The sequence below is a fragment of the Orycteropus afer genome, unplaced genomic scaffold (assembly GCF_000298275.1).
Source record: "Orycteropus afer afer isolate SDZICR_OR568_19922 unplaced genomic scaffold, OryAfe1.0 scaffold00054, whole genome shotgun sequence".
NCBI classification, from domain to species: Eukaryota; Metazoa; Chordata; class Mammalia; order Tubulidentata; family Orycteropodidae; genus Orycteropus; species Orycteropus afer.
Genome location: NW_006921641.1, coordinates 10,304,771 through 10,330,473, shown reverse-complemented (window position 1 = coordinate 10,330,473; position 25,703 = coordinate 10,304,771). Strand labels below are relative to the sequence as shown.

The following is a 25,703-nucleotide window of genomic DNA, read 5'->3' as shown; positions in this document are numbered from 1 at the left end:
TTCACTCCATAATTAGAGTAAGAAGATGAAGACCACAATGTAAATGCTCAGGGAGCTGACCCTCCAGGGGAGTGTAATCCACAAGGAAGGGAGCCAGTGCTGTCAATTCAAACAGTGAAGTGCACAGGCTGCCAGTGCTTTATTAGATTCCCCAGGGGGAGAAGGGATGAATAAGATGCTGACTCTGCCCTCAGGTGTTCACAGTTCATCAGGGGAGGTTGAAGCCTCAGAGCAGCAGCCCCTTCAGGATCTGATTGACAAGTGAGGTGTTTTTGGTGGCTGAAATGGTGGGAGAGTGTCCATGCAGAGGGTTAAGGGTTCTAAAGAGGAAGCCCTACATTGACTTGGTGACCTTCACCCCTGTGGCTAAGCCTGGACCTGTTACTTTATTTGTTTATTCCTCACCCCCCCCCCCATTTACCTTTAAATAAGGAGCTCAGGTGGCATAATGCCTAAAGCATTTGACTGTTAACCAGAAGGCTGGCAGTTCAAAACCATCAGCCACTCCATGGAAGGAAGACTGGGCAATCTATTTCAGTAAAGATTTACTGCCTTGGAAGCCTAAAGGGGGTCTCTATGCATCAGAATTAACTGGATGGCAGTGAGTTTGGTTTTTTGTTTTTTGGGGAAGATGGCCTATAGCTTATCCGTTGAAACCATAGATGCAGCTGCTGCCTTGTCTGATTTCTTATTTTGATTTTTCCTCACCCATCCAGTAAGAAAGTCCTTCTCTCCATTCCCTCCCCCCCCCACACACACATAAACACACACCATCCCTATAGTCTTGAACGGGGTTCAGTTTTCACTGTTCTCTCTACATGTGGGAACTGGCTCCTTCTGCAAACCTAGTCAGGTGTTAGAAAGCAAAACTCCTTAGTTTAAGGATGAAGAAACCCAGTCACAAATGAGTAAGGTGGCTGTCCAAGATCACAAGGCCAAGGGATGAAGTCTTCTCCCTCCAGCCCAGTTCTCTGGTCCCACTCCCCATCTGCTGCCAGAGATGCTCCCAACAGCCTGGTTCCACACTGAAGGGAACTGCTCTAAAGCTCCCTTCAGCTCCCATAGAGCCCCTAGGGCACTACTGGATGGTAGCAGAAAGAAAGGGGACTGTGGTGGGGGTGGAGGCAGCTTCCTCCCACCACTCTCTCTCCCTGCTCTGCCCTCTCCTCTCTAGGGAGCAAGACATAACTGCTCCTGACAGTGCTATTTTTAGCGGTCTTCTGGCTGTCAGCTCTGGGACATGTTCTCTGTGTGTTTCCTGGAGCTTTCCCGCCCCTCTGTCACTCTCAGGAGCAGGGAGGGGGCCAGAAGCCAGCCTGTGCCCTGACCCAGCATCACTTTCTCTAATGAGGTGGTTGCTCATGGTGGTTAAAATCTGTGGCTTCTGAAAGCTCTGGCCCAAGGCCCAGCAACCCCAGCAGTCTATGAGAGAGACCTCGGGTTAGTTGCTTAGCTTCTCAAAGCCTCAGTTTCCCCTTCACTGAATTGGAGATAATTAGCCCTGAGTTTGTGAAGAGGATTAAATAGAGAACATTTACAAAATGGCTAGTGCTGGGCCTGGCCTGGTGCTTGATAGGGTGTTACTTTTTAGTTCCATTCACTTCTAGGGGCCTGAGTTGAGGCTGACCTCACAGCCCAAGTCAGGGTATGAAAGCCTTGGAACATGAGCAGCAACCCCAGCCCCTCAAAGGGGTCAAGGCCAACATCTCAAACAAGCTGTCTCTCTCTAGCCCTTTCAGATGTCATCAGACATTTCAATCCCTCGGTTCTGAGGCCCATGTGTCCTCCTGGGAAGAGTGTTGTGCCCCATGACGATGCTGAGTAAGTTCCCTGTCAGCCTCCCTCAGGCTTGCTTATTCCTGCTGGTCTCTGGCATGCTGGCCAGAGGAATTGGGCTGGTCTACCAAAGAGGCTTAAAAATAGAAATCTTTATCAAGCCAGCTAAGATGCCTCTCCTTTGCTGATTCCACTCTGGCTCCTGGGCCTAATTTTAACAATTAGGTCAACGTCTGCCCTTCAGAAGCCAGGGGTGGTCCCATGTAGCCTCAGTTCACATACTGGCACCTGGGCAGGGGGGACAGGCAAGCTTCCAGCCTGTAGCTGTGGCTGTGCCTATGTCCCAGCAGGGCTAGACTTAGGGTTTAGTAATTCTGCAATATAATATATAACTGTTTTTTTTTTTCTCTCTGTTTCCCTCCTTCTGCACAGAGACTTGTGGATTCAGGCCAGAGAACTGGTGAGAAGCATGAAAAAGAACCTGGTAAGAATCCATCTGACTTCCAGCCTGGTTGGGGCTGCACACATTTACTGTGAAGCAGTCAGATTCAACACACCAAGCAGTGAGAGCCTGGCACCATCTTGTCTGTGCTCTAGGGTAGCCTGGACTCTTCAAAGATGTTCTTCCCAGAGTGATGATCTAGAAGTTATTAAACACAGGACTGGCTCTTATGTTCAGAATGGTTTTCTGTGAGGTACTGCCAAAAGTAGTGGAGGGACAAATGACTTTTCACATAGTGAGGTGGTTGAGAGCTTAGGTTCCAGAGTAAGCCAGCTTGAGTTTGAATCCTGAATTCTCCACCATTAGCTGTGTGAAGGAGGTCTGGTGGCATGGTGACTAAGACACTTGACTGGTAACAAGAAGGCTGGCAGTTCAAACCCACCAGGCACTCCTCAGAAGGAGGATTGGGCAATCTACTTCCGTAGTGATGCTGCCTTGGAAACCCAAGGAGGGGTTGCTATCAGTTGGATCCAACTCGATGTCAGTGAGTTTGGTTTTCTTGGGTTAGCTGTGTGATACTGAGTAAGGGATATAACATCTCTACGTTTCTTCTCTCATTTGTAAAATACAAAGAACTAGACCCACTGACATCAAATCGATTCTGACCCATAGCAACCCCTGCAGAGTAGTTCTGTTTCATAGTTCTGACAGAGTAGAACTGTCTCATAGAGTTTCCAAGGCTGTAAATCTTCACGGAAGTAGACTGCCATATCTTTCTCCCACGGGTTTGAGCCACTGACATTTTGGTTAGCAGCAGAACACTTAACCACTGTGCCACCAGGACTCCTTCACAGTGCTTAAAAACTCACCACTGTTGAATTAGATCTGACTCATAGCAACCCCTCCTTGGGTTTCCGAGGCCGTATCTCTACAGAAGTAGATTGCCCAATCTTCCTCCCCAGGAGTGGCTGGTGGATTTAAACCGCCAGCCTTCTGAGTAGCAGTAGAATGCCTTAGGCACTAGGCCCCAGAGCTCCTTTTCTCAACTATACTGCCTGTAAAAGCACAAACAAATAAATTGTATTTCACAAGTATTCCATGTTCATAGTAGAAAACCCAGAAAACAGATAAGTGCAAAGAATATTAATGGGATCAAATTGACAGCAGAAACTCAAAAGGCTAGCTAGATAGGAAGCTTAGAGGGCAAGGAATTCATATTAATGGGGAAGGAAAAATTCAGAAAAGGAGTGTGAAATCGTTGCACAACTTGAGGATTGTAATTAGTGTCACTGAATTGCACACATAGAAACTGTTAAATTGCTCTACATTCTGTTGTGTATATTCTCAACAAGAGCAAAAATAAATAATCAAAAAAAGAATATTACAGTCATCATTAAAACTAATACCCAAAGATAATTACTATCAACTTCTTAGTGTATATTCCCTCGGTGGATATTTTTCTTAGCACTTACAGCTGTATATATTTTATAAAACACGGATGGTACCATATGTAGATACTTTTTATAACCTACTTTTCTCACTCAGTATATGAACATTCCCCATGACAATAATTACTTTTCCAAGCATCATTTTAAAGTGGTTCATCTTATGAGTATCCCACAATTTACACAGTCAGTTTTCTATTTTAGGAATTTATGTTGTTTCCAGTTTTTCACTCTTATGAACAATGCTCTGATGAGTATAATTGTAGCTAAATCTTTGCAGGCATCTTTAATTGTTTCCTTAAGATACATTTTGGGAAATGAAATTGTTGGATAAAAGGGTATGCCCCTTTAAAAAAGATTTTGATACATTTTACCAAGTTGCTTTCTAGAGCAATTGTCCCCTTTTAGGTTCTCACCATACACTACATCTTTTGGGGCAAAAAAAAAAAAATCCATAAATACAATTTTTGAGAAATGAGTTATGAAATTGAAATACATGAAAGGAAAGATGTTCTTTTGATGCAAAGTCTCTCTGATGCTCTTGCCTCTTTCCTCAGCAACTCAACTTTCAGAATGACTGGAAGCTCATCAATGTGTTTTTCAGCAACATGAGCCAGTGCCACCTGTGTCCCTCCACCCAACAGGTACATCGCAGGCTAGGCAGCCCCAGGATTGCAAATGCAGGGATGGGGCTTGGGAGGGGGGGTGAACTTAACCTGCTGATCCCCACCAGTAGGAACTCAAGGAACCTTATCTAGAAAGAGATGTTTTTAACATACCATTCTTCAGACCAGAAGGAAATTGAAGTGTAGATAAGTTGAGTCGATGGTCACCCCGCAATTGAGATAAATCAGCCTCCCAGCTAGTTAAAAATTACTTTGACTCTTTTAATTTTGGTTTCATGTGTTTAGGAGAAAGCCCAATGATAACTCCTTTTGTCACCCCTTGAAGCTATGAGCTCTAGCTGTCATTTAACTTGGGAAAGCTACTACTTATAATCTCAGTAGATTGTTTCTTCTAAGCTCTTTGGCTTTTCCTTGAGAACACACACCACACCACCCATTGCCATCGAGTCGGATCCAACCCCTCCTTGGGTTTCCGAGGCAGTGTCACTACAGAAGTAAATTGCCTGACCTTCCTTCCAAGGAGTGAGAATAGCATGCAAAATATGTGGCTTCCTTTGTCATTTATGTAGGTGACCATCTATGACTTAAGTCCTTACTGAAAATCCTCTAGCTTAGAAAAGTATAAGAAGTGGCTCAGAACCTAGGCCATGGTGGCATGAGTATTCCTTTGGAGCCTCCAGCCTGGCTGCTGCCAAGCTTTCCTGTCACCTTGACAGTCCAGTTCCCTGCCCACTGTCCTCCAAGCCCCCTTCCAGATCTCTGCTGGGCTGTGGCATTGGCATGGGAAAAATTTCTTGAGGTACTGCCCCTCTCCCACAGCATATGCTCTTGCACTCCTCATAATACCCCAAGCCCCCATTGACTCCTGGTCCTCCATCAAAAGTCCCCTTTTGAAAGTGATGTTGAACTCTATTGGATTTTAATGGAAACCATCTTTCTCCATCCAGCTCCTATTGATCCATATTCCTGAAACTCTTCTGGGTTTGTAGCATACAGATAATGAAGCTTTATTGTTCTAGTTCACCCTCTGTTGACTGTTTTCTCCAATGCCAAGATAAATTTACATGCCCTACTTATTTTCTGCCCCTGTCTTTGTTTTGTGCCATCATGCACACCAACATTTATTCATGAATTTTTACAGTCATGCACTCAAGTATTCAAATAAGCTTTTAGGCATTGCTATATTCCTCTATCCACTCATCTATCTACTCATCTATCTACCCATCCATAAGTTATGACATTCATGTGTAACTTCATTTTCTCTTTTTGCATGCAGACATATGCTATTGTATTTGTGATGAGTTTGTTCAGCTATGAGTATGAGCTTGTTCATACTTTTCATGTATGAATGCATTCATAGATGCTTCTATCCATTAGTGATTTCTTCTGTACATTTTATCTTTCATTCAAGCATTCCTACATGAATTCTTGCATTCTTTCATGTATTTGTGCATTCAAGCATTCTTGAATATATAATGTGTTCCTGTAAGCATGTACTAATTTATTCATTATTTACTTTTATTAAATTTTAGTTACACAATCAATACACAAATGCTTTCTCCTTTTGTAAAATGAAAATATTACAGATAAAGCTAAAACATCCTTTGGCCATCACCTCCAATCTTGTTCCTCTCCCTCAATTTCTAATGACAGGGTATTCTATGAGTTTTTGTGCATCTTTCTAAATCTTCTACATATCTGTGAATCTCAGTATTATATAAATATATAGGGGTGTGTGTGGATGAGTGTGTGTGTATATAAGAGGAGAAAGATTTAACATAAACAGTACTATACTGTATAGATGAACAAGTTTTTTCACTCACAAAATTTGTTTTGAGATCTAGTCATGTTGCTCATGATTTTCCTATATACTGAATTTTGTTTTGCCACTTCCCTTTTGATGGGTGTTTGGATATTTCTTTTTCTTTTTTTTTTTTTTTTTTTACTATTATAGGAAATGCTGTGATATTCTTATACTTCATTTACTTGAAGATGTACAAATATTTTTCAAACTGTGGATTCATATTAGTGGGTTAAAAAAAAAATCTGTTTGAAGGACTGCATCCAAAACTGTAAAAAATAGAAATGGAATAGAATAAAACTATATTAGAGTTCATGACGTGTAGTAAGGTAAATGTTGGTTCATGAAACTTTTGCCTCATTTCTACATGGATATGCATGTTGTTGCTGTTGTTATGTGCTGTTGAGCCAGCCTCAACTCATAGCCACCCCCCCTTGGGTTGCCGAGGCAGTACCACTATGGAAGTAGATTGCCCAACCTTCCTTCTGAGGAGTGGCTAATGGGTTTGAACCGCCAGCCTTCTGGTTAGCAGTCAAGTGCCTTAGGCACTATGCTACCAGAGCTCCTTGGATACGCATACTGGATTGCAATGTGAAATTTATATTCTGGGTCATGCTTAAAATAATTTGAAGCAAAATGCCTAGAGTAGATTCTTAGACATAGGTATATGTCTAGTCTTAGTTGTAATAAAACACCAAATAACAAAATAATTTAAAAAATCAGTTGCTGTTGAATTGATTCTGGCTCATGGCAAGGGTTTGCAATGGCTGATGATTTTGGGAGTAGATAGCCAGGTCTTTCTTTTGAGGCACCTCTGGTAGACACAAACCTCCAACCTTTTGATTAGTAATGAAGCATGTTAACCATTTGTACCACCCAAGGACTCCTTAATTTTAATTTTTAAAAAAAAAACAACAACTCACTACCATCAAGTTGGTCCCAACTCATAGCAACCCCTCCTTTCCAAGGCAGTATCTCTACGAAAGTAGATTGCCCAATCTTCCTTCCGAGGGGTGGCTGGTGGGTTTGAACCATCAGCCTTCTGGTTAGCAGTCAAGCCTTAGGCACTACACCACCAGAGCTCCCTTAATTTTAATAGGGACTGCCTAATGGCCCTTCAGAGTAGCTGAACCCATTTACACTCCCACCAGTGTTGGAGAGTTCTTTTTCCCTATAACCTTTCAAACATTTGTTATTATCAAACTTAATGATTCTTGTCAACATATGAAATTCCCTCAAGACATAGTCATGTTGATATATAAGGATTGAGTTTACTTATACATGGGACTTCATACATTTAAGTGTTTGTAAATACATGACAAGAATAATCATGCCTCATACCTAGCTTTTAAATGGAAATGAATCAATGACTTGGTTTAGCTCATTGTGGCAGTACTCAGTAGTATCTATTCAAATCTCCTTTTTACTGTATTTTTTTCTTCCATTTTGATTTTTCCTTTTGCACAAAGACCACCAGATCTTTGAGCCAAGAATAAATCTCACTGCCATTTCAATTTCCATTTAAAGGATCTTGTGGTTCTGGGTCTGGTTCAGTTGGTCCCCTTGGCCTGGGCTGCTGTCTCCTCCCTTCACCCTACATGAACTTCCGTAGCTCAGACCCACCACTCACCTCCTAGTCTTCTGGGATTGCCTCTGGCCATAGCTCAGCTTCATCTTCAATCTAACCCTGTGGCATAGCTCAACATTATCCTTTTGAAAAGTTCTTACACAGTCTTTTTTGTATTCCTGAAAACATATCCTAGGCACAATCTCTCCCTTAGTGCTTGTCAAAATGTGCTCCACAGAGCTCCAAGAGCATTAGAAGTGTCTCTGAGGACAAAAGGCAAGCCAGAGAAGGTGAGCTCCAGTCCTCTACCCTACTTCATCACAGAGCAGCTTTGTTTACTCATGCCATGTGTCAAGGGTTCCCCAAAATAGTTCATATAGGAGAGAAAAAATGTTTTACTGTTAAAAAGAAATTTTAACCTACTGTCCTGCCATATCTTAAAAAAAAAAACCTCACTGCTGTCAAGTTGGATGCAACTCACAGCAACCTTTCCTTGGGTTTCCAAGGCAATATCACTACGGAAGTAGATTGCCCAATCTTCCTTCTGAGGAGTAGCTGGTGGGTTTGAACCACCAGCCTTCTGTTAGCAGTGAAATACCTTAGGCCCTAGGCCACCAGAGCTCCTTGCCATGTCTTAGGACTTGGAATTCTCATCCCCTCAGGACGTCTTAAGGAGCCCAGCAGTGGTTAAGCATTGGGTACTACCAGAAACATTGGTGGTTTGAACCCATCAGCTGCTCCATAAAGATTCCAGACCACACCAAATCTGTTGCTGTCAAGTCAGTTCTAACTCATAGCAACTCATAGGACAGAATAGAACTGTCCCAGCAACACTTCTTTCACACAGATTTCAGCCTAGGAAGCCCTAGGGGGCAGTTCTACTCTGTCCTATAGGGTGGCTATGAGTTGAAATTAACCCAATAGCAATGTTTTTGTTAGTTTTTGTTATTTAGGGAGGCCTTTTAAGGAGCCTTGGTGGCACAATGGTTAAGCATTTGTCTTCTAACCGAAAGGTCAGCAACTGGAACCCTCAAGCAGTTTCACAGGAGAAAAGACCTGGCGATCTTGTCCCATAAAGATTTACAGCCTTAGAAACTCTGAGGAGCGGTTCTACTGTATCCTAGAGTGTCAGAACCTACTCAGTGGCTACTAACAGCTCCTTTAGAAGGGGATAGATAAGAACCTGTGTTCACATTTGCTCTTTTTGAATTTTTTGAGACTAGAGTCATAACAGAGTAAATCAGAACCTATCTACTAGGCAGCTGCTTTCCCAAGTACATAGTAGCCTGGGCCACAGCAGTGACATGGGATGCTTTGGAAGTCTGGTGCTCTCTATTCAAAGTCTAGTATTGTTGATGAGTAATATCAGAAATCAGTTAGAGGAAGAGAAAGAAATGAAGGGGAAAAACCTTAAAGCTGCAGATATCGCAGGAAAGCATGCATATTTATTCACTGCAGAGGCATTAGAAACAGATGTGAGTGTCTTGGAGGACACACTGGCAGTGTGATTCAAGAAACCTGAAAGTATTCATAACTTCTGACTGTACAGCCCTAACTCCTTGAGATAAATCCCAAGAAAATAATTTATTAGGAAAAGTCAAGTCTAGTCTCAGGCACGTGTTTGATACTAGAACATTCTTTGGGATCTGGGGGCAAAAAAAAATCAAAGTAGAAAAGTACAAGTTTACTTGGAAAAATAAACTTTTTCCTGACATTGGGTTCAAGGAGGAGTTTATGATGTGTGACTTTACAGAGGAGACATTGTATGTGAGTGTAATGTCTTCCACTAAAGAACAAGGACATTTAGTGCCCCAAGTGACAACCATTTATTGCCTGAAAGGGCTGGGTGGCCCTGACTCACTCAGTAGCTGGGAACGAGCACTTTCACTAAGGAGGGTCTAAAGCAGGGTTCGCACTCGGGGAGAGTCGAGCAGGGCTCCCTCTGCTGCATTTACCAGTAGCCGTGGAATCCGCTCTGACTCATGGTTACCCCACGTGTGTCAAAATAGAGCTATGCTCCATAGAGTCCTCAGATTTTCAGAAGTAGTTCACCAGGCCTTTCTTCTGAGGGACCTATGGGTGGACTTAAGCTTCCAACCTTTTAGTTAGCAGCCAAGCCTGTTAAGCGTTTGCACTAGGGAGGGAGAACACCCTAAATGCAGGACAGATGGGCAGTGGGAATGTTTCTAGACAGAGTTCTCAAGGCTCTTCAGAAGGGAAAGTGTGATACTTCATACCACGCTTGGGGAGAGACTCATTTGGACAGAAGAAAACTAGTGGGAAGCTTTATCACGGCTATCACAACTGAGCTGCCTCCCAAAGGACGGCCTCCCACTGAAACACGAACCTGGGGGAGCAGAGAGAAAAGGGACGTTGTGGTTTTCTCTGGTGCTGTGGGTGGGCTGCCCGCTCAGGTGATTGGCAGCTGTCTCCAGAGTCACCGTAGGAAACAGAACAGCAATGTGGCCTTCCTTGTCTTCTGTCTGAGCCAAGTCGCCTCAGGGGACAGTGTGCAGGCAGCTTAGCAGTTTGTCCTATTGTTAATTTTATTTTTATTTGGTTATTTTTACACTGAGCGGGTAAGCCAGGGTTGAATTTCGAGGTGCTTTCAGTTGTTTATCTTTATTACCTGCAGGGAAGGAGAAGGTGTGGATGTATGTGTGTGTGTGCTGTGTGAGTAGGGGATGGGTTAAATACCCAGGTGGCAGGAGCCCACTCAGACTCTTTCCCTGGGAATCCTTTTCTTAACTCAGGGCAAATGTGGCAGGGAGGGGGTCTGATAAAACAGCACCAAGTGAAAGTTCTGAGCCCTTGAATCCAAGAGCCTTAAAATCAGGATTAATGTGGATCTGATTTTCCTCAGAGAAAAGTGATTCCAGCAGCTTTTATGAATGAATCCAGTTTCTTACCCCTTGACATGAGTGTCATGATTACACCAGTGTGTTTTACCTTGTCCTGATCTTGAGTTTGCCCTTTACTAACATGGAATGTCACCCTTGGTGGAGTTTGAATTTTTCCCAGGTGAATAATGGATTGGGGAAGCCACAGATTGGGCAAAATCTAGGAAGTTCTGGGAACTCTACGCTTGTTTATGGAAAATCAAGGTCTAGATGATCCTTGCTACCATCAACTCAGCCAGGGGAGGGGAGTCAAGCTAAGCACGAGTCTGGACATCCTCAGCCTGGTGACTGGGGTCCTCCTTGCTCCCACCCTCTGCACACTCCTCTCTCACAGAAAAGCCATGTGATGGACAGCATGAACAAGCTGACTCGAATGCTGGACTACCTGCACCAAGAGGTGAGGCCTGTAGCTTCCACAGCTCTGTAGCACCAAAGACCCTGAGCTTCCTCACAGGAACCTTTGACAGCCAAGAGAAAGTTGCCCTTTCAAGAGTGGGAGGGAGAGTTCTGAGTTTATTCTCAAAAGGCCTCCTGCAGGATGGGAAAAATAAACTCTTTTGAGAGAGATCAATCCCTAGGGAAAGGGAAAGCTGTGGAGGAGCCAGTCTTTTCACTCTTTAAAAGAAATCATGGATCAAATATAGAGCTTTCTACTCTTGCAAGGGATATTTGAGAGAGACTTCTGAGGAGGAAGAAGGTATAAAGTGCCCTTCCTCTCAGAGGACTTGGTGGCCCTGTTCTTTCCTGGGGTCACTCTCTGACTGAATCTGGAGCAATGAGAGCTTTGAGGGGGCCTGAGAGCCTTCAAGGCTTCCCTTTTGGAGTGAACGTGATGAATATTGAATATTTTGGAGGGCCTAAGGGGCCACTCTATGGCTCTCACCTTCCCATCTGCTCCCTTGGGTGGCAACTCTCTGTCAGAGAGGATATGCAGATCTGGCTACTGTAGGCTTGTTCCTCATTGGCATCATGGTGGGGAGGTGCCTTGCCTTGATGAAGGATGGTGAGTAATGTCTACCTGAAATGCTTTGGATGGAGCCCAGCTGAACACCTCCCAAAGAAGTTTGCCTGTTTAACAAAGGAGAGGTCTATCATGCTCAACCAGAGCCCAGACTAGGCTCAAATCAGAGCTTCCAGAGAGGCCTCTGGGCAGTGATGATTACTTTGGGAATGCTCACCTTCTTCTCTCTTGTGTCCTCCTAGGTCCCCAATGCATTTGTGAACCTGGTGGATCTCTCTGAAGCTATGGGAGTTTCTCACTGGCATCAGGGCACTAGGCTCAGGTAAACAGGGAATGGAATTCAACCAACATTTGTTGAGTGGCTACCATGTGCCAGGCACTGACTAGGGCACTCATGGGCATTAATTCTATGAGGGAATTTAAACAAATGGAGATTCAGAGAGGTTAAGTAACATGTGCAGGATCACACAGCTAGTCAGTGGCAGAGTCAGAATGGAAGGAGGGGGAAGGCCCATGCTGAGTATGTTTTGGGTACTGAGTTTAAAGGATGAAATTTTTGGTCTGGCTGATAGAGAGCCAGATGATCTACCTCTGCAGAGTGATTTGAGAGTTAAACAGTGGGTTTGACCACTCATTTCTAAATCAAGAATCGTTGCTTCTGGAAATTAGAAAGAAAATAATTTAACCTAAATGTAGTTCACCTTCACAGTGTGATTCCCATATATTCCTGACAATTTCCATAGAATTTAAACTCTTTAGACCCAAATCCTACAAATTCTAGTTTTGCACCTAGAAAAGAAGTTCATGTGGTAAAAATCAGGGCAGAGACAAATAGAAATGGTGGCAACAAGAAGAAGGAGAGAAAGAAGGCTTAAGAGGGAAAGGAGGCATTTGAGGAGGAAGGAAGGTGAAAGGAATAATGAGTAGAGGGAGGAAGGATAGAATATAGGTTTCAAGTGAGAGGGGCAAATGAGGGAGGGGTAGACCAAGAGACAGAGCCTGTCTCCACCTCCCACTCCCATCCCTGAGGGAGGGGTGGGTGGGGAATAAGAGCTCCGTGGTGTACTTTCCCACTCTATGCTTTGTTCACCCTAACATTTGCTCCCTTCCTTTTCATGCCCCTCTAGGACTTCCAAGTTCTTCTTCCCTACTCCCTAAGCAACTCCCAGGTCCCACCACCCCTTCCCCTGACAATGGGGTGGGGGGTAGGGAGATGTCTAACAGCACCCTGGATTGCACCCAGCTTTCTCATTTCCTCTTTCTTTCTTTCTTTTTCTTTTTTATTTTTATTGTGGTGAAAACATACACAACAAGTCAACCAACATGACAACTTCCACATTCACAGCTCAGGGACACTGATGACATTTTCCATGTTGTGCCACCATTATTGCTACCCTTTTCCAATATATTCCACCACCATTAGCATAAACTCAATGCCGCAAACAAATCAAATGCTTTCCCTTTTTCCCTCCGTCCTACCCCTGGTAACCACCAATAATAAACCACTAATATATAAATATATATTTCAACCTATCTAGGAATTTTCCCTCCCTCACATCCCTGGTCTCTCATTTCCTCTTGTTCTACCTGCAGCCCCCCCGTAGAATCCTGCAGATGCATAATGGAGACTTCAAAGTTGTCCAGGGTTGTAAGGCAGTGGTTGTATCAGGTGAGCCCACCTGGGGACACTGTGTTTCTTTCTCATGAGGACAGAGTGACCATGGAGGAAAATAGGGATGGAAGCAAGAATTAGGGTACAATTCAACCAGTGCTAAGTTTGCTAAGGTAAGACTGCTCCAACTGAATTCAGGCCTGAGAGTCAGGAACCAACGAGAGCTATTCTCAACTCACTTCCTAATGACCATGTGATCCTAATGACCACAGTAGGAATCTGGGACAGAGTGGGGTGGAGGGGGGACTTCAAGTAAAATATGGTGGAGAACTTTGTGAATGCATTCTGAAAGGGTCTTGATAATCATTGTCGCTTGTACTGCTGATCTGTGGCCAGTAAGCTGGTTTTTCCCGAGCTGTGCCTGTACCCCAGACTACAACTCAAGGGAACAGTCAGGGCTCCTGAAGATATGCTTTCCAGTATACAGAAGAGACCCCAGGAGAGTGTGATGGCTCATGAAAACTATCATTGCAAGCAGCTCAAAGCAAAGTTCCTACTGCCTTGTTTAACATGATGGTTTTGTTTAAGAAGAAAGTTATATTTGAAGTTGTGAGGCACGTCTCTTACTCTAGAAAGTACCACAATTGTGTGTGTGTGTGTGTGTGTGTGTAACTAATGGCACATTCCTCTACAGAACTTAGCTCTTGAGGAGACCATGGCATAGGGTCCCTAGCCAGGTGCTGGGTAGGCTTATATTTCTTAAGCTTCAAGAGAATATATTTCAGGTCTACTTTTGGTATTACCTGACTGCTGAGGCATCAGAGGAGAACAAAACCCCAACTTAGTTCCTCACACAACCCAGAAATGTGAAGCAAGAGAGAGCTTTGGAATTGCACTGAATTCCAAACAATGTGTAAAAGCTAATTCCCATCATCACTAGACAGGGCAGGCTCCGCCTTGCTCACTTCTGATTGCCTCTCTACTCTCCTCCTTTAGGAAACTTGGGAGAAGCTCCTGGCCTCTAGCAAGTATAATGATCAGAAGTCCTTCTCAGTTGTTTTCCAGCCTCTCTTCTCTGAGACAGCCCTATCACCCCTCTCGGTGAGTAAGGCCTATAGGTGAGGCACACAGGGAGGAGGCCTGGGCCACAGGTCTGCTCTCTGCCTTCCCTCTCCTACTCCTCACCCCCGCAGCCCAACCCAGTCAGTATCACTGGACCCAGGATATGTCATCTAAGGGGAAAATGCTGTGATATTCTTATACTTTCTTTTATCGTTCCCCACAGGGTTAGATAGTCCCCATGAGGCAGTTTCTTAGAGGCAGGGCAGCCCAGAGCTCAAGAGCATGGGTTCTTAAGATCCATGGTATCTGATCCTTGGGCAGTTGTTTCAACTCTCTATGCCTGTGTTCCTTATCTGTAAAATCAGGATTGTTATCAATACCCCCTACCTCTAGAGTAGGGAGCTCTGGTGGCTTAGTGCCTAAGGCATTTGACTGCTAACCAGAAGGCTGGCAGTTCAAACCCACCAGTCACTCCTCGGAAGGAAGGTTGGGCAATCTACCTCTGTAGTGTTACTGCCTCGGAAACTCAAGGAGGGGTCATTAGGAGTCAGGCCTGACTCGACGGCACCTCTAGAGTGGTTGTGAGGGTCATGTAAAGCAATATATATACAGAACTGGGAACTGTCTCAGGCACTTGGGAAGCACTCAGTACTTCTTGGCTATTGTGATCACTCAGGGCAGGATTTCCAAGGGCACCAGTCACAGTTCCCCCTCTGCACTCTCTGCTACACCCATCCCTGCAAGGGATGGTAGGTTCCAGTGGCCCCCTGGGTCACTGGGTAAACATTCCTTGCTCCAGTGGCCACCCAGACCATGTAGTACTTGGAGCCTTGGAGACTCTAAGAGCCTGATTCCTGACTGTTGCAGTCATTGTGCCTCCTCCAGGATAAAGACATTTAAAGAAATGCATTAAAAGAAGGAGGAGGAATATTAGCTTCTCATCCCCTCCATTCTCCTTCTACTCAGACCATACCCAGACCACTTCCCTATCATTGGCTCTTTCTGTTCACTTCAATTATGTGGAATCCATGAATATGGAGCAATCAGAGGCTTGACCCGCTCTTGTAGGCCCCGTTCCTCCAAACCCTGACCCTGGATGGCCAACCTATAAATGCTTACAATTGTTGATAGAGGGTGGTCCTGAAGGAAGAGTATGGACGGTTCCAGGACCCCCTTTTCCACACCAGGGAAAAATATGTGTTGGAGACAGGCCTATCACATCCCCTTTTGGGGCCCAGAGGGGTTCCTTTCTCACCTGGTTCTCTTTCAGGAGGACCCAACACTCCAGGATCCCACCACACTTGCCCTGAACCTCTGGAATAACATGGTGAGTGGGCCTGGGACCATGAGTCAGAGTATGGGCCTCCAGAAGGAGGGGCAAGCTCTCCACCACAGCTCCACTGTGCTTCTTGCTCTGACAGAGGGGCTGCAGGATGCTAATAGATCCATGGATGATGTGTGTGGGCTATGAGGGAAACTTCTCACACTGTAGGGACAGCCAGCTCTGACCACTGGGAGTTTGACCTTCTGATCCCAGAGACTAGGCCACAGCCCACTGGGGAGGGACCTCTCAGTGAGGCTTCAGGCCTGCTCTTCTTAAGGGCAGGCAGTTTTCTCAGAGTCCATGTGAAAGGCTTCACTCTGGTGGAGAACTAGGGAGAAGTGAAAATAAGGGAGAGATTGGGTGCCTTTATACCCTAGTGTCTTCTCAGAGCCACAGGTAAGGGAGGAGAGTCTCTGCATTCACTTCCTTGATTCTCTGGTGTGTTGGCCTTAAATGCGGTTGCAGAGGGTAAAAGTATGCTGCTTACCAAATGGTTGGAGGTACAAGTCCACCAAGAAATGCTTTGCAAGAAAGGCCTGGGAGTAAGTTGTTGGGCCTATAGGCTCAGGACCGTTGTCATGGGAGGCATCAAACTCAATTGGCATAACATAGTACACAAAAAATTGTTCTACATTCTACTTTGATGAGTAGGGAGTGGAGTCTTAAAAGCTTGCAAATGGCTATTTAAAATGCAAGTATTGGTCTCGCCTCATCCGGAGCAAAGAAGAGTGAAGAAAACCAAAGGCACAAGGAAACAATCAGTGCAAGGGAATAGTGGATCATGGAAACCTCAGCTTACATGACCCTAAGAGGAGAAGAACTAGATGGTGCCTCGCTACTAAAGCCAACCACTCAGAAAGGGATAAAAATTTGAGATCCTGGATAGAGTGGGAGAAAAATGTGGAACAAAACTCAAAAACATAAAAAAGACCAGGTTTACTGATCTGATAGTGACTGGTGAAACACCCAAGACTATGGCCCCTAGTTGCTCTTCAGGCCTGGAATTGAACTGACTCCCAGAGCTTAACTTTCAGCCAAACAACAGAGAGGTCTACAAACTGAACAATTACAGCAGAGAGGTGTATTCCTAAGTATAATCAACCATGGGAGATCAGAGGGCAATATTTGCACAGGGAGAAAGCTCAGAAGGCAGGAATGCATAGGAAAGAAGGACACAGGGAAAAGGTAACCACAGGAAGAAAATGGAAAGAGAGTTGCTACATTGTGGGGATTGCAATCAATGTCACCAAACAAAACACTACAAACTGTTGAATGGAAAAAGAATCTGCTCTGTAAACTTTCACCTACCCTAATCACAATCAAAAGTTTTGTTTTGTTTTTAAAAAGACCTGGTGTTATGTTGAAAAAAAAAAAAAAAACAGCCACTGAAAACCGTATAAAGTATAGTTCTGCTCTGACACGGACCAGGCAGTGTTTTGTTCTGTTGTACTTGGGACAGAGCCAACTCGATGGCACCTAACAACAACAACAACTCTGACACACATGAGGTCACTATGAGTTGGAATTGACTTGACAGCAACTGGTAGAATGCCTATACACATAGATACACAGAGCCTCGAATCAGGGCTGCCCTCATGATAAGGAGCAGAAGTGTTTAGCAGAATTACTGGACATGGGTGTCCAGCCTCCACCCACTTTTCTCCGCTAGCCTGGGGCCAGGACACAGGAGGGTTCTCTGTTGTGCAGTCCACAAAGCCATGTGTAACTGGGAATAGGCCACATCAGTGTCTGTCCTCCCTGACAAAGCTCTCAGATGTGCGTGAACTTGGGGGCTAGTGAAGAAAAAGCTCCGCACACCTGCAGTGTTTATGCAGTGGCTGTGAGCAGCATTGTTTCTGGAGCTGGCCCAGCTGAATGAGACCTCTCTGCCGAAGCCCAAGTTCATGGCATAAAGTTGAGGAGCAATTCTTTCTTTGAAATATAATCTACTCACTATGTCCTTTTGGCCATCACCTCAACAATTTGGGTTAATTCTTGGACACTAGTAGTTTTGAGGCACTAGTAGTTTTAGGAGCTCTGGTAGCATAGTGCCTAAGGCACTTGACTGCTAACCAGAAGGCTGGCGGTTCAAACTCACTAGCCACTCCTTGGAAGGAAGGTTGGGCAATCCTACTTCCGTAGAGATGCTGCCTCGGAAACCCAAAGAGGGGTCGCTATGAGTCGGGGCCGACTCGACGGCAAATAACAATAACAGTAGTTTTGAGGAGACCTAGCTTCAGGCAACTTGATTTCCAGGTCCTTTCAGCCATCCCTCACCCCCACCTTATGCCAAACCATGTGCAAGGTGCTAGAGCTACAGGGGAGCATAAGTAAGATTCTGTGTCTGCTCAGGAATTGCTCACAGTCAAGTGGGAAGTCTCCCCTAGAAAGAATTTTTAAGGTCATTCCACACTCCTCCCACACTCTAGTTAATTTCATGGTAGCAGAGAGGCTGTGCAGAGAAGATGCAAGCAATTAAGGGACCAAAAAGTGAGTTGAAGCACAAGGACCCAAACCAGTTGTCCCTAGAGTAGAAAGTAGTGTTCATACATTTGTGTGCAGCACAGGTGACAGGAGAAAGAGAGGCGTAGGAGATATTATTTGAAGTACCACATTCTCCATCCTGACTGAGGACACAGGAGGACAGAGGGTCAGAGCAGGTACAAAGGGGATTAAATGGAAGCAGGAAGCATATGTTTTTGTTAACTGCTGTTGAGCCAGTCCCAACTCATGGGAACTCCACGCACAACAGAATGAATCACTGCCCAGTCCTGCACCATCTCTGTGATGAGTTGAGAATCAGACCATGTGATCCACAGGATTTTCATTTGCTGATTTTGAAAACTAGATTGCCAGGCCTTTTTGCTAGTCCATCTTCATCTGGAAGCTCTGCTGAAACCTGTTCCACATCATAGACATATGTAAGCCTCCCCTGACAGACAAGGTGGTAGCTATGCATGAAGGTCATTGGCTAGAAATCACACCTGGGTCTCCCACATGGAAGGCAAGAATTTTACCACTGAAGAGACATTTAGGATAAGACTCCTAATGGAAATGGGTTTGTTGGGAAAACCTATGAAATTCCTTTCCTTAAGATTCTTTAAAAATAAGCTTTGTTATATTCATTGTACCAGAAGCATCTAGGTGAGGCTTTCAATGTTTATTTCAAGATTCTATTATTGATTATATTCTTAAAACATTGAGGAAGAAAAGAAGGTGGACCAGATCAAAACTTAGCCTCCAAGCCAGGCCCATTCAACACTCCTTCTCAGAAAAGCCCTGAACGTCCTGGCTGAGACCTCCCTGTCCATGTTGTCTAGGAGTGTGCACCATCAGAATAAAACTGAAAGAAGGCTGGGGGCCCAGCTCCTCTCCAACACTTGAGTGAAAGGGTTACCACTCCTTTTCCCAAAGATTAAGCTAATTATACCCCTTATCTGACTCTCCTTCCATTTGGGTTAACAGCTAATCTCAAGAAGGGTAAAGTTCTTTCCTTGGCTTCTTGTCACTGGGACATAGACTCTGGGATAATATATTGCTGAAGAATGTGAAATTCACAAAAGGTGACAGAGCCAGTGACTGTAGCCTCCGCCCTCTGTATCCCCTGTCAAGATCCTCAGAAGGAGAGATGAGGGACAAAGATGCCATCTGAGCCCAGTACCTGTGGGCAGCAGGGCTGACAGCAAATAGATCATCAGGGTCCCAAACAGTATGTAACAGCATGTGGAGTAGAAAATCTGTAATCACTCAGAACCATTGTCTTCTAAAAAAATGTCTATGTATTTATAATGAACAGTTAAAAATAACAAAAGGAACTTTAAAAAGCATCCCTCTGCATCTAATTATTCAACCCTTTTATTTTCCTATCTTCCCTTTTACGTAAGTTTATAATCTGCTAGTTTCCCCTGCTGTCATACCATATGTTCTTAGTAGCCTTCATGATTATCATTTAAGTAGCTGCCTATATCAGAGCTGATACCATCATCCTCATTCCCAAATCACTAGCCATTCTAATTGTTGGGGAATGTGTGGACTGTGCTGGGTTTCATGTCACTATAGCTCTGTTTTCCAAGTAAAGACATGGGGACCTCACCCAGGACCTATAACTTGATCCACTCTCAGCTTGTGGAAGGAGTTCTCAGGTACCAGGGTTTGTTTCCATTCTACTAGACACAGGTTATGTATACCAGAGGAAAGGAGCCTTGGGGAAAGAACTATATGCTTTACATAACCTTCCTTCCCATACTTGCTCTCTTCTCTATGGGAATTGCAATATGGACTTGGCCAGAAGATGGACCACAGGGAGAAGGGAGAGGAGCCAATGGATAATTAGCCCCCTGGATGCTCAAGAAGCAACACTGAGAGACATTTTGTTCAATGCGGGATATGGGTGACATAGTCCCAGCTCTGCCCTGGCTAACTAGGCCCCACCTTGACCTCACTAATGCTCAGTGTACTCTCTTGTAACATCATAAGGAAGTCTCTTCACAGTCTAAAAATGAGTGATTGCTCTCACATGGTGGATGTCCAACTTGAGCCTGTATCAGAATCACCTGGAAGGCTTGTTAACCACAGATTTTTGAGTCCCGCTTCCAGAGTTTTTGGAGATTCTATAGGTCTGGGGTAGGGTCTGGAAATATGCATTTCTAATTACTTCCCAGGTGATGCTGACGCTGCTGGTCCAGAAATCAAACTGGTAACTCGTGGTCTAACGAGTCTTGCTCAATGGTACCCTGGAATACTGCTACCTGTATAAGACCTATCTGTTCTAAGGATATATCATCATTTTTTTTTTTTTCCTAGATGAAGCCAGCAGGAAAGAAGGATGAGCCAATCAGTGCAAAAGAGAGGAGGCTAATGAAATGTCCCACTCAGGTAGGTAGAAACTGGGCAAGGAGGACATCTCATGCTGAATTGGTAGGAAGGCATAGGGTCACCAAGTGGGGGTTGCTGTGAAATTAGGGGTCTTACCCAACCAAGACATTAGGTCCATTAGAGTCTTGGGTCTGTTCTTCCAGGCCTGGGTATAACTTTGCTCATGTTGCTTTTATGTCTGGGCCTTGAGAGCAGTTTTAGTAGAACTGAGGGCCCCTCTGCATCTGTGGGGGCTGTAGGAACAAAGCCACAGCTCACCAAGCCCCAAATGCAACTCCCACCCATCTTCTCTATGTCCAGGCCCTGTGCTTCAGATACCCTTTCTAGATTTCTAGACCTTCCTCTACCTCTGGTGTGAAGAAGGCAGGGTATCTGAGTATGTAAGTACTCTTGAAGATGGATCATTTTGCCAAGTCTTACATAATTGCCTAATATGTAGTAGGTGTATAATTAATGTTTCTCTTCTCATTATTTAGTGCTAGTTAAAAATCTTAGTTTTCTTGATGAATTGGTACGCTTTTTGCTACTAGACAACAAGAACTATGTAATTCAACCTGTTCTCTTCGATTTGGTTGCCAAGTTTAACTTAAGTGCTCCTCTCACTGAAAAGTACAATATATGTTTAGCCAGGTGCAAGAACCTCTAGGTTAGAGAGCAAGAGATAACTATTGCAAATAGAAAATTTCAGGGAACAAATGAGCAGCACAGAGAAGAAGAGTCAGAGACTGTTTGGTCATCATTTAATGAATTGTTCCAAATTGGCCAATGTTATTGCTGGATAATAAAGGCTGATAATTAAGGGGTATGTTACCTTTCTCTACAGGAGAAGCCCTATCTATTCACCTACAGGAACAGTAACTACCTGCTCAGCTCATCACAACTTCATAAGATGGCTGAGGTATGGAAAGACTTTCTGTAATTGACAAATATGCAAATGAACCATAGGCTGTACATCTTGTTGAGTCTTTGGAAACTTCCCACATGGTTCTTTATGTCCTGGAACCCCACTGTCTCTGGGGGTGCTGTGGGTTCAGGGGTAATGGAGGCTGTCACAAACATCTGATATCTAGGCTGGGGAAAGGTGTAGGATCACATGTATGGCTGTCCCTTGTTATGTTGAAGCAGGTCTACCCTAAAGGTCTTATCTTTAGAAGAGTCTTACAATAGTATCCTATGGCTTCATGGAGTGTGTTGGGATTGCTCACCACTACCTGCTCCCAAACTGTTCTGATGTCAGAGATCTGATCCTTCCCAAATGTCTGTCAAGTCCTTTAAAACTCATTGGAGTCATTAATCTGAAAAGAATGTTAAGAAAAGGCAAAGCAATGTGGCGAAGCCTGAAACCAAATGGCATGGAGACCAAAAGGCCTCTACAGTCAGTCCACACCTGTAAGAGCACTTCACACTTACTCATATCTTGCTTGTTGCTTATTTCATGAGGCTCTTTCTGACGCTTCCTGTTGATATTAGATAGGGTGCCCTGCACTCCTCTGAGGAACCAAGGATGAATGTCTTTATTCTCAGATGACTGAGGACCCATGTGGGTGGAGATGAATTTGGTCCTAGTGATGTCCCTGCCTCCCTATTGTGCAAAAGAGGGTGAGAACTACTCCAAGTGGTGGATGAAAGCTGATGACCTAGGCCTCCACCATGAAGCCTAAGAGATACAGTACAAAAGATTCTTGATTCATAAACTTGCCCCACATTTTCTAGCTAATATCATAGCAATGATGATACATATAAGAGGCAGTATGGCAAGGTACTTAGCCTCTCTGTGACTTGTCTTTTTCCTTTTGGAAATATACCTACCTCATAGAGTTATTATTAAATTAGAATAAGTTAATAAGTATTACGCTCTGGGAATAGTATTTGGTATACCATGAGTTATGTATGAATGTTGCTGTTATTTTCATCTGATAAGAGGAAGCAATATGTTTTCTCAGGATATATTTATTGAGTACCTACTATGTACCACCAGAACATAGTAAGCTCAGTGAAGGCAGGGACTCAGAGTAGGTACTTAATAACTATTGGATGGGTAGATGGATGGATGAATACCAGGCATAGGAGATGAAAACATAAATAATATACATTCCTTGTCCTAAGGAACTCAGTCTGGTGGAGAAACAGATAAGCTAACCAGCAATTACAACACAATGCAATACATACTGTAATTAAAGTTTTCACAGGGCTTTCTGGGAATGCAGCAGAAGAGAAACTAACTCAGACAAAGAGAAAGTTGAGGACTTCCCAAAGAGTACCCATGACCTCAGCTTTGAAGAATGACTAAGTTTGAGCCAGGTGGACAGGTGTGTGAGAAAACTGATAACATACATTACTGCTTGGGCAAAGGCATGCAAGTGTGGGACAGCACAGTGAGTTTAGTCAGGGGCTGGTAACTTGAAATGTCTGGAGGCCTCTTAGGACATGCTAGGGAGAATGTACTGATGTTAACATGGAGTAATAATTTATTTGTTCAGCCCACAAATACTTTTAGAGCATCTACTGTGTGCCAGGCACTGTTCTTGGCTCTGGGGATACAACAATATGAAACAGATAAAACTCTATGCCCTCACTGAGCATGTGGACAAGGGAGTGAAATAGTTAAGTTGATTTAAAAAAAAAAAAAAAACTCGGAATGGATTCAGAGGGCCAGGGAAGAAGTAAACAGGACTAAAGATGATGCGACTGACAAACACTGCAATATTCCGGGCAAAAAAACAACAAAGGCCTAAATAACTAAACTTAGGCTGAAGTCAAGGGACTGGAGACAAAGAAATAGGTTTGGGAAACATTTGGAAAGGACATTGTGGACAATTAAATGTGATTGTTCAGGGAGAGGGAAACATCAAAATGGATAGCTAGGCTTTTTTCTTTACCTTAGGTGATATTTTTCCAAGACAGAGATCCTACTTCTCACCCAGTTTCCTAGCTTACAAGCTCCATTTCATGATGCCACCTGGAAATTCATGTTATTTCTGTGTACATCTCATTGCAGGTGAGAGAAGGAGCACAAGTCAGCTGTCCTGACAAGGATCCCTCCAACCTGATTCCAACCTCAGGTACATAGCTCGAGTTGAGTGATTTTTTTTTTTTGGTTACATTGTAAAATTTTATTTGTAAGTAAGGAAAGTTCATATAAAAATAACAATAGAAAGTACAGTACATTATATACACAAACCCATAACACAGGTGTTTATTAGGACAATCATGATATATATATTATAGGTGATATGTGTACTGTGAAGGAGGTCTGGTGGCATAGTGCCCAAGGTATTCGACTGCTAGCCAGAAGGTTGGTAGTTCAAACCCACCAGCCACTCTGCATAAGGATGACTGGGAAATCTACTTCCGTAAAGATTTACTGAACTCATTAGAGAACTGAAATCATCAAAGTAATAGCCATTTTAATACAACAAGGACTTTCCACACAATTTGAAATCCTCCTGAGAGGCTTTATAAGGACAATAGGAATAGCTTTACATGTATACGTGTAAATTCATGACTGTGTTTGAGTTATTCTTTAACGAAAATATTATAGCAACATCATTATCAGAAAGTATTTATTGAGCACTAATCACGTGCCAGGCCATGTTCTACAAAGAGCACAATGTTAGTTGAGTGAGTCGATGTCATAGTTCCTGCCTTTAAGCCTTGACAAGATTAATTTGTTCCCCAATAAGCAAAAGTACTAAACGGAAAACAAAAATAGCCAATTGACTATCCTTGTCAGTGTCGTTTGCAGAATGTACTCAAACACCACACAGAGAAGGAGAACAAGCCATATTATAAACATGCCATATTCACTGCCTCTTAGGATTTCTAAAATGACTAATGTGGGCCTTGAAAGGGACTCATGGTTGTTCAAGATAGAGGTCAGCAACTTTCCCAAGAGGAGCTGTCAGAGGGCTGAGTCTTTCTGAGCCAGCATGGGAATGAAGGCTGTGTGCGAGGTCACATGGGGGCATGTGACCTTAAAAAGTCATAGGAAGACCACATGGTGACCCACATGAGGCACAACATCAGTCCAGGAGCTTTCTTTGTAATGGTATTACAGGTTTCCATACTTAGTCCTGCCACATGATTCATTTGTTCATGTGTGTGTTCATTCATTTATTAAATAATTGTTAAGTTCCTCCTACATATGTGCCTTCCAGAAGCTCTGGTGGCATAGTGCCTAAGGCATTTGACTGCTAACCAGAGGGCTGGTGGTTCAAACCCACCAGCTACTCTTCGGAAGAAAGGCTGGGCAATCTACTTCCGTAGTGATACCACCTGGGAAACCCAAGGAGGAGTCGCTATGAGTTGGATCCAACTCAACAGCAGTGAGTTTGGTTTGGTTTATGTGCCTTCCAGGAGTTTACAATGTAGTCCTTCCAGCACTGCTCATAGTGAAGTAAGTTTGGCCATATCACATTGAGTAGAAAGAACTTTTCAGGGATGGGATCTTTGTAGTCAGATTGTCTGACTTTTACTTGTGCTGAATATTAGTAGAAGGGGCTGGTTCTGGTGTAGTGGTTAAGGCATTTGGCTTCTAACCAAAAGATCAGCAGTTTGAACCCACCAGCCACTCCACAAAAGAGAGTTGAGACAGTCTGCTTCCATAAAGATTTACAGCCCAGGAAACCCAATGGGGGTCGCTATGAGTTAGAATAAACTCAATGGCAGTGAGTTTTGTTTTGGTTTGAATATTAGTGCAGTAAATAAATGCCCTGACTTAGCCTTTCCTTCCCATCTTAGTTCTACACACTCAAAATAAGTCAAATGACTAGAATCAAAAATCTTCTCACCAAAACTTTAGTATGCAACTTACTCTTGTTCTAAGTTGCAGAATAATGGAATAATGATATAGATCTTATACTACATAGCTATCTGTCTCTCTCTCTCTCTCTCTCTCTCTCTATATATATATATATATACATCTATAGATAATCTTGGAGCTCTGGTGGCGTAGTGCCTAAGACATTTGAGCTAACCAGAAGGCTGGCAGTTCAAACCCACCAGCCACTCAGAAGGAAGGTTGGGCAACCTACTTCTGTAGTAATACCACCTTGGAAACCCAAGGAGCGGTCGCTATGAGTCAAATCTGACTCGACGGCAGTGAGTTGTTTTTTTTTTTTTTTGTATATATAATCTGTGTTCACTATATATACACATATACCATATACATTTTTATATATGATATGTGACCAATATATATAGTCTTTAGACTTTCCTTTTATGCTTGTTGACAGCTCATTCCATTGGTTAGTTTACTGGCAGGAATTTGGAGCAGAAATAAATTATCAGCTTCATACCTAGGTCTTTCTAAA

General features: G+C 43.6%; 1 protein-coding gene across 1 annotated transcript in view; it reads left to right on the top strand.

Annotated features, from left to right (window-relative positions):
- The window catches only part of PLB1 (phospholipase B1), a 190,386-nt gene that overhangs the window by 53,448 nt on the left and 111,235 nt on the right, over nt 1-25,703 (top strand). Inside the window, 11 exon segments of the mRNA XM_007938897.2 lie at nt 1,731-1,821; nt 2,209-2,260; nt 4,221-4,307; nt 10,892-10,954; nt 11,761-11,840; nt 13,112-13,187; nt 14,127-14,231; nt 15,463-15,519; nt 20,320-20,391; nt 21,215-21,289; nt 23,390-23,453. Coding sequence (XP_007937088.2) covers nt 1,731-1,821; nt 2,209-2,260; nt 4,221-4,307; nt 10,892-10,954; nt 11,761-11,840; nt 13,112-13,187; nt 14,127-14,231; nt 15,463-15,519; nt 20,320-20,391; nt 21,215-21,289; nt 23,390-23,453 — 822 coding nt within the window.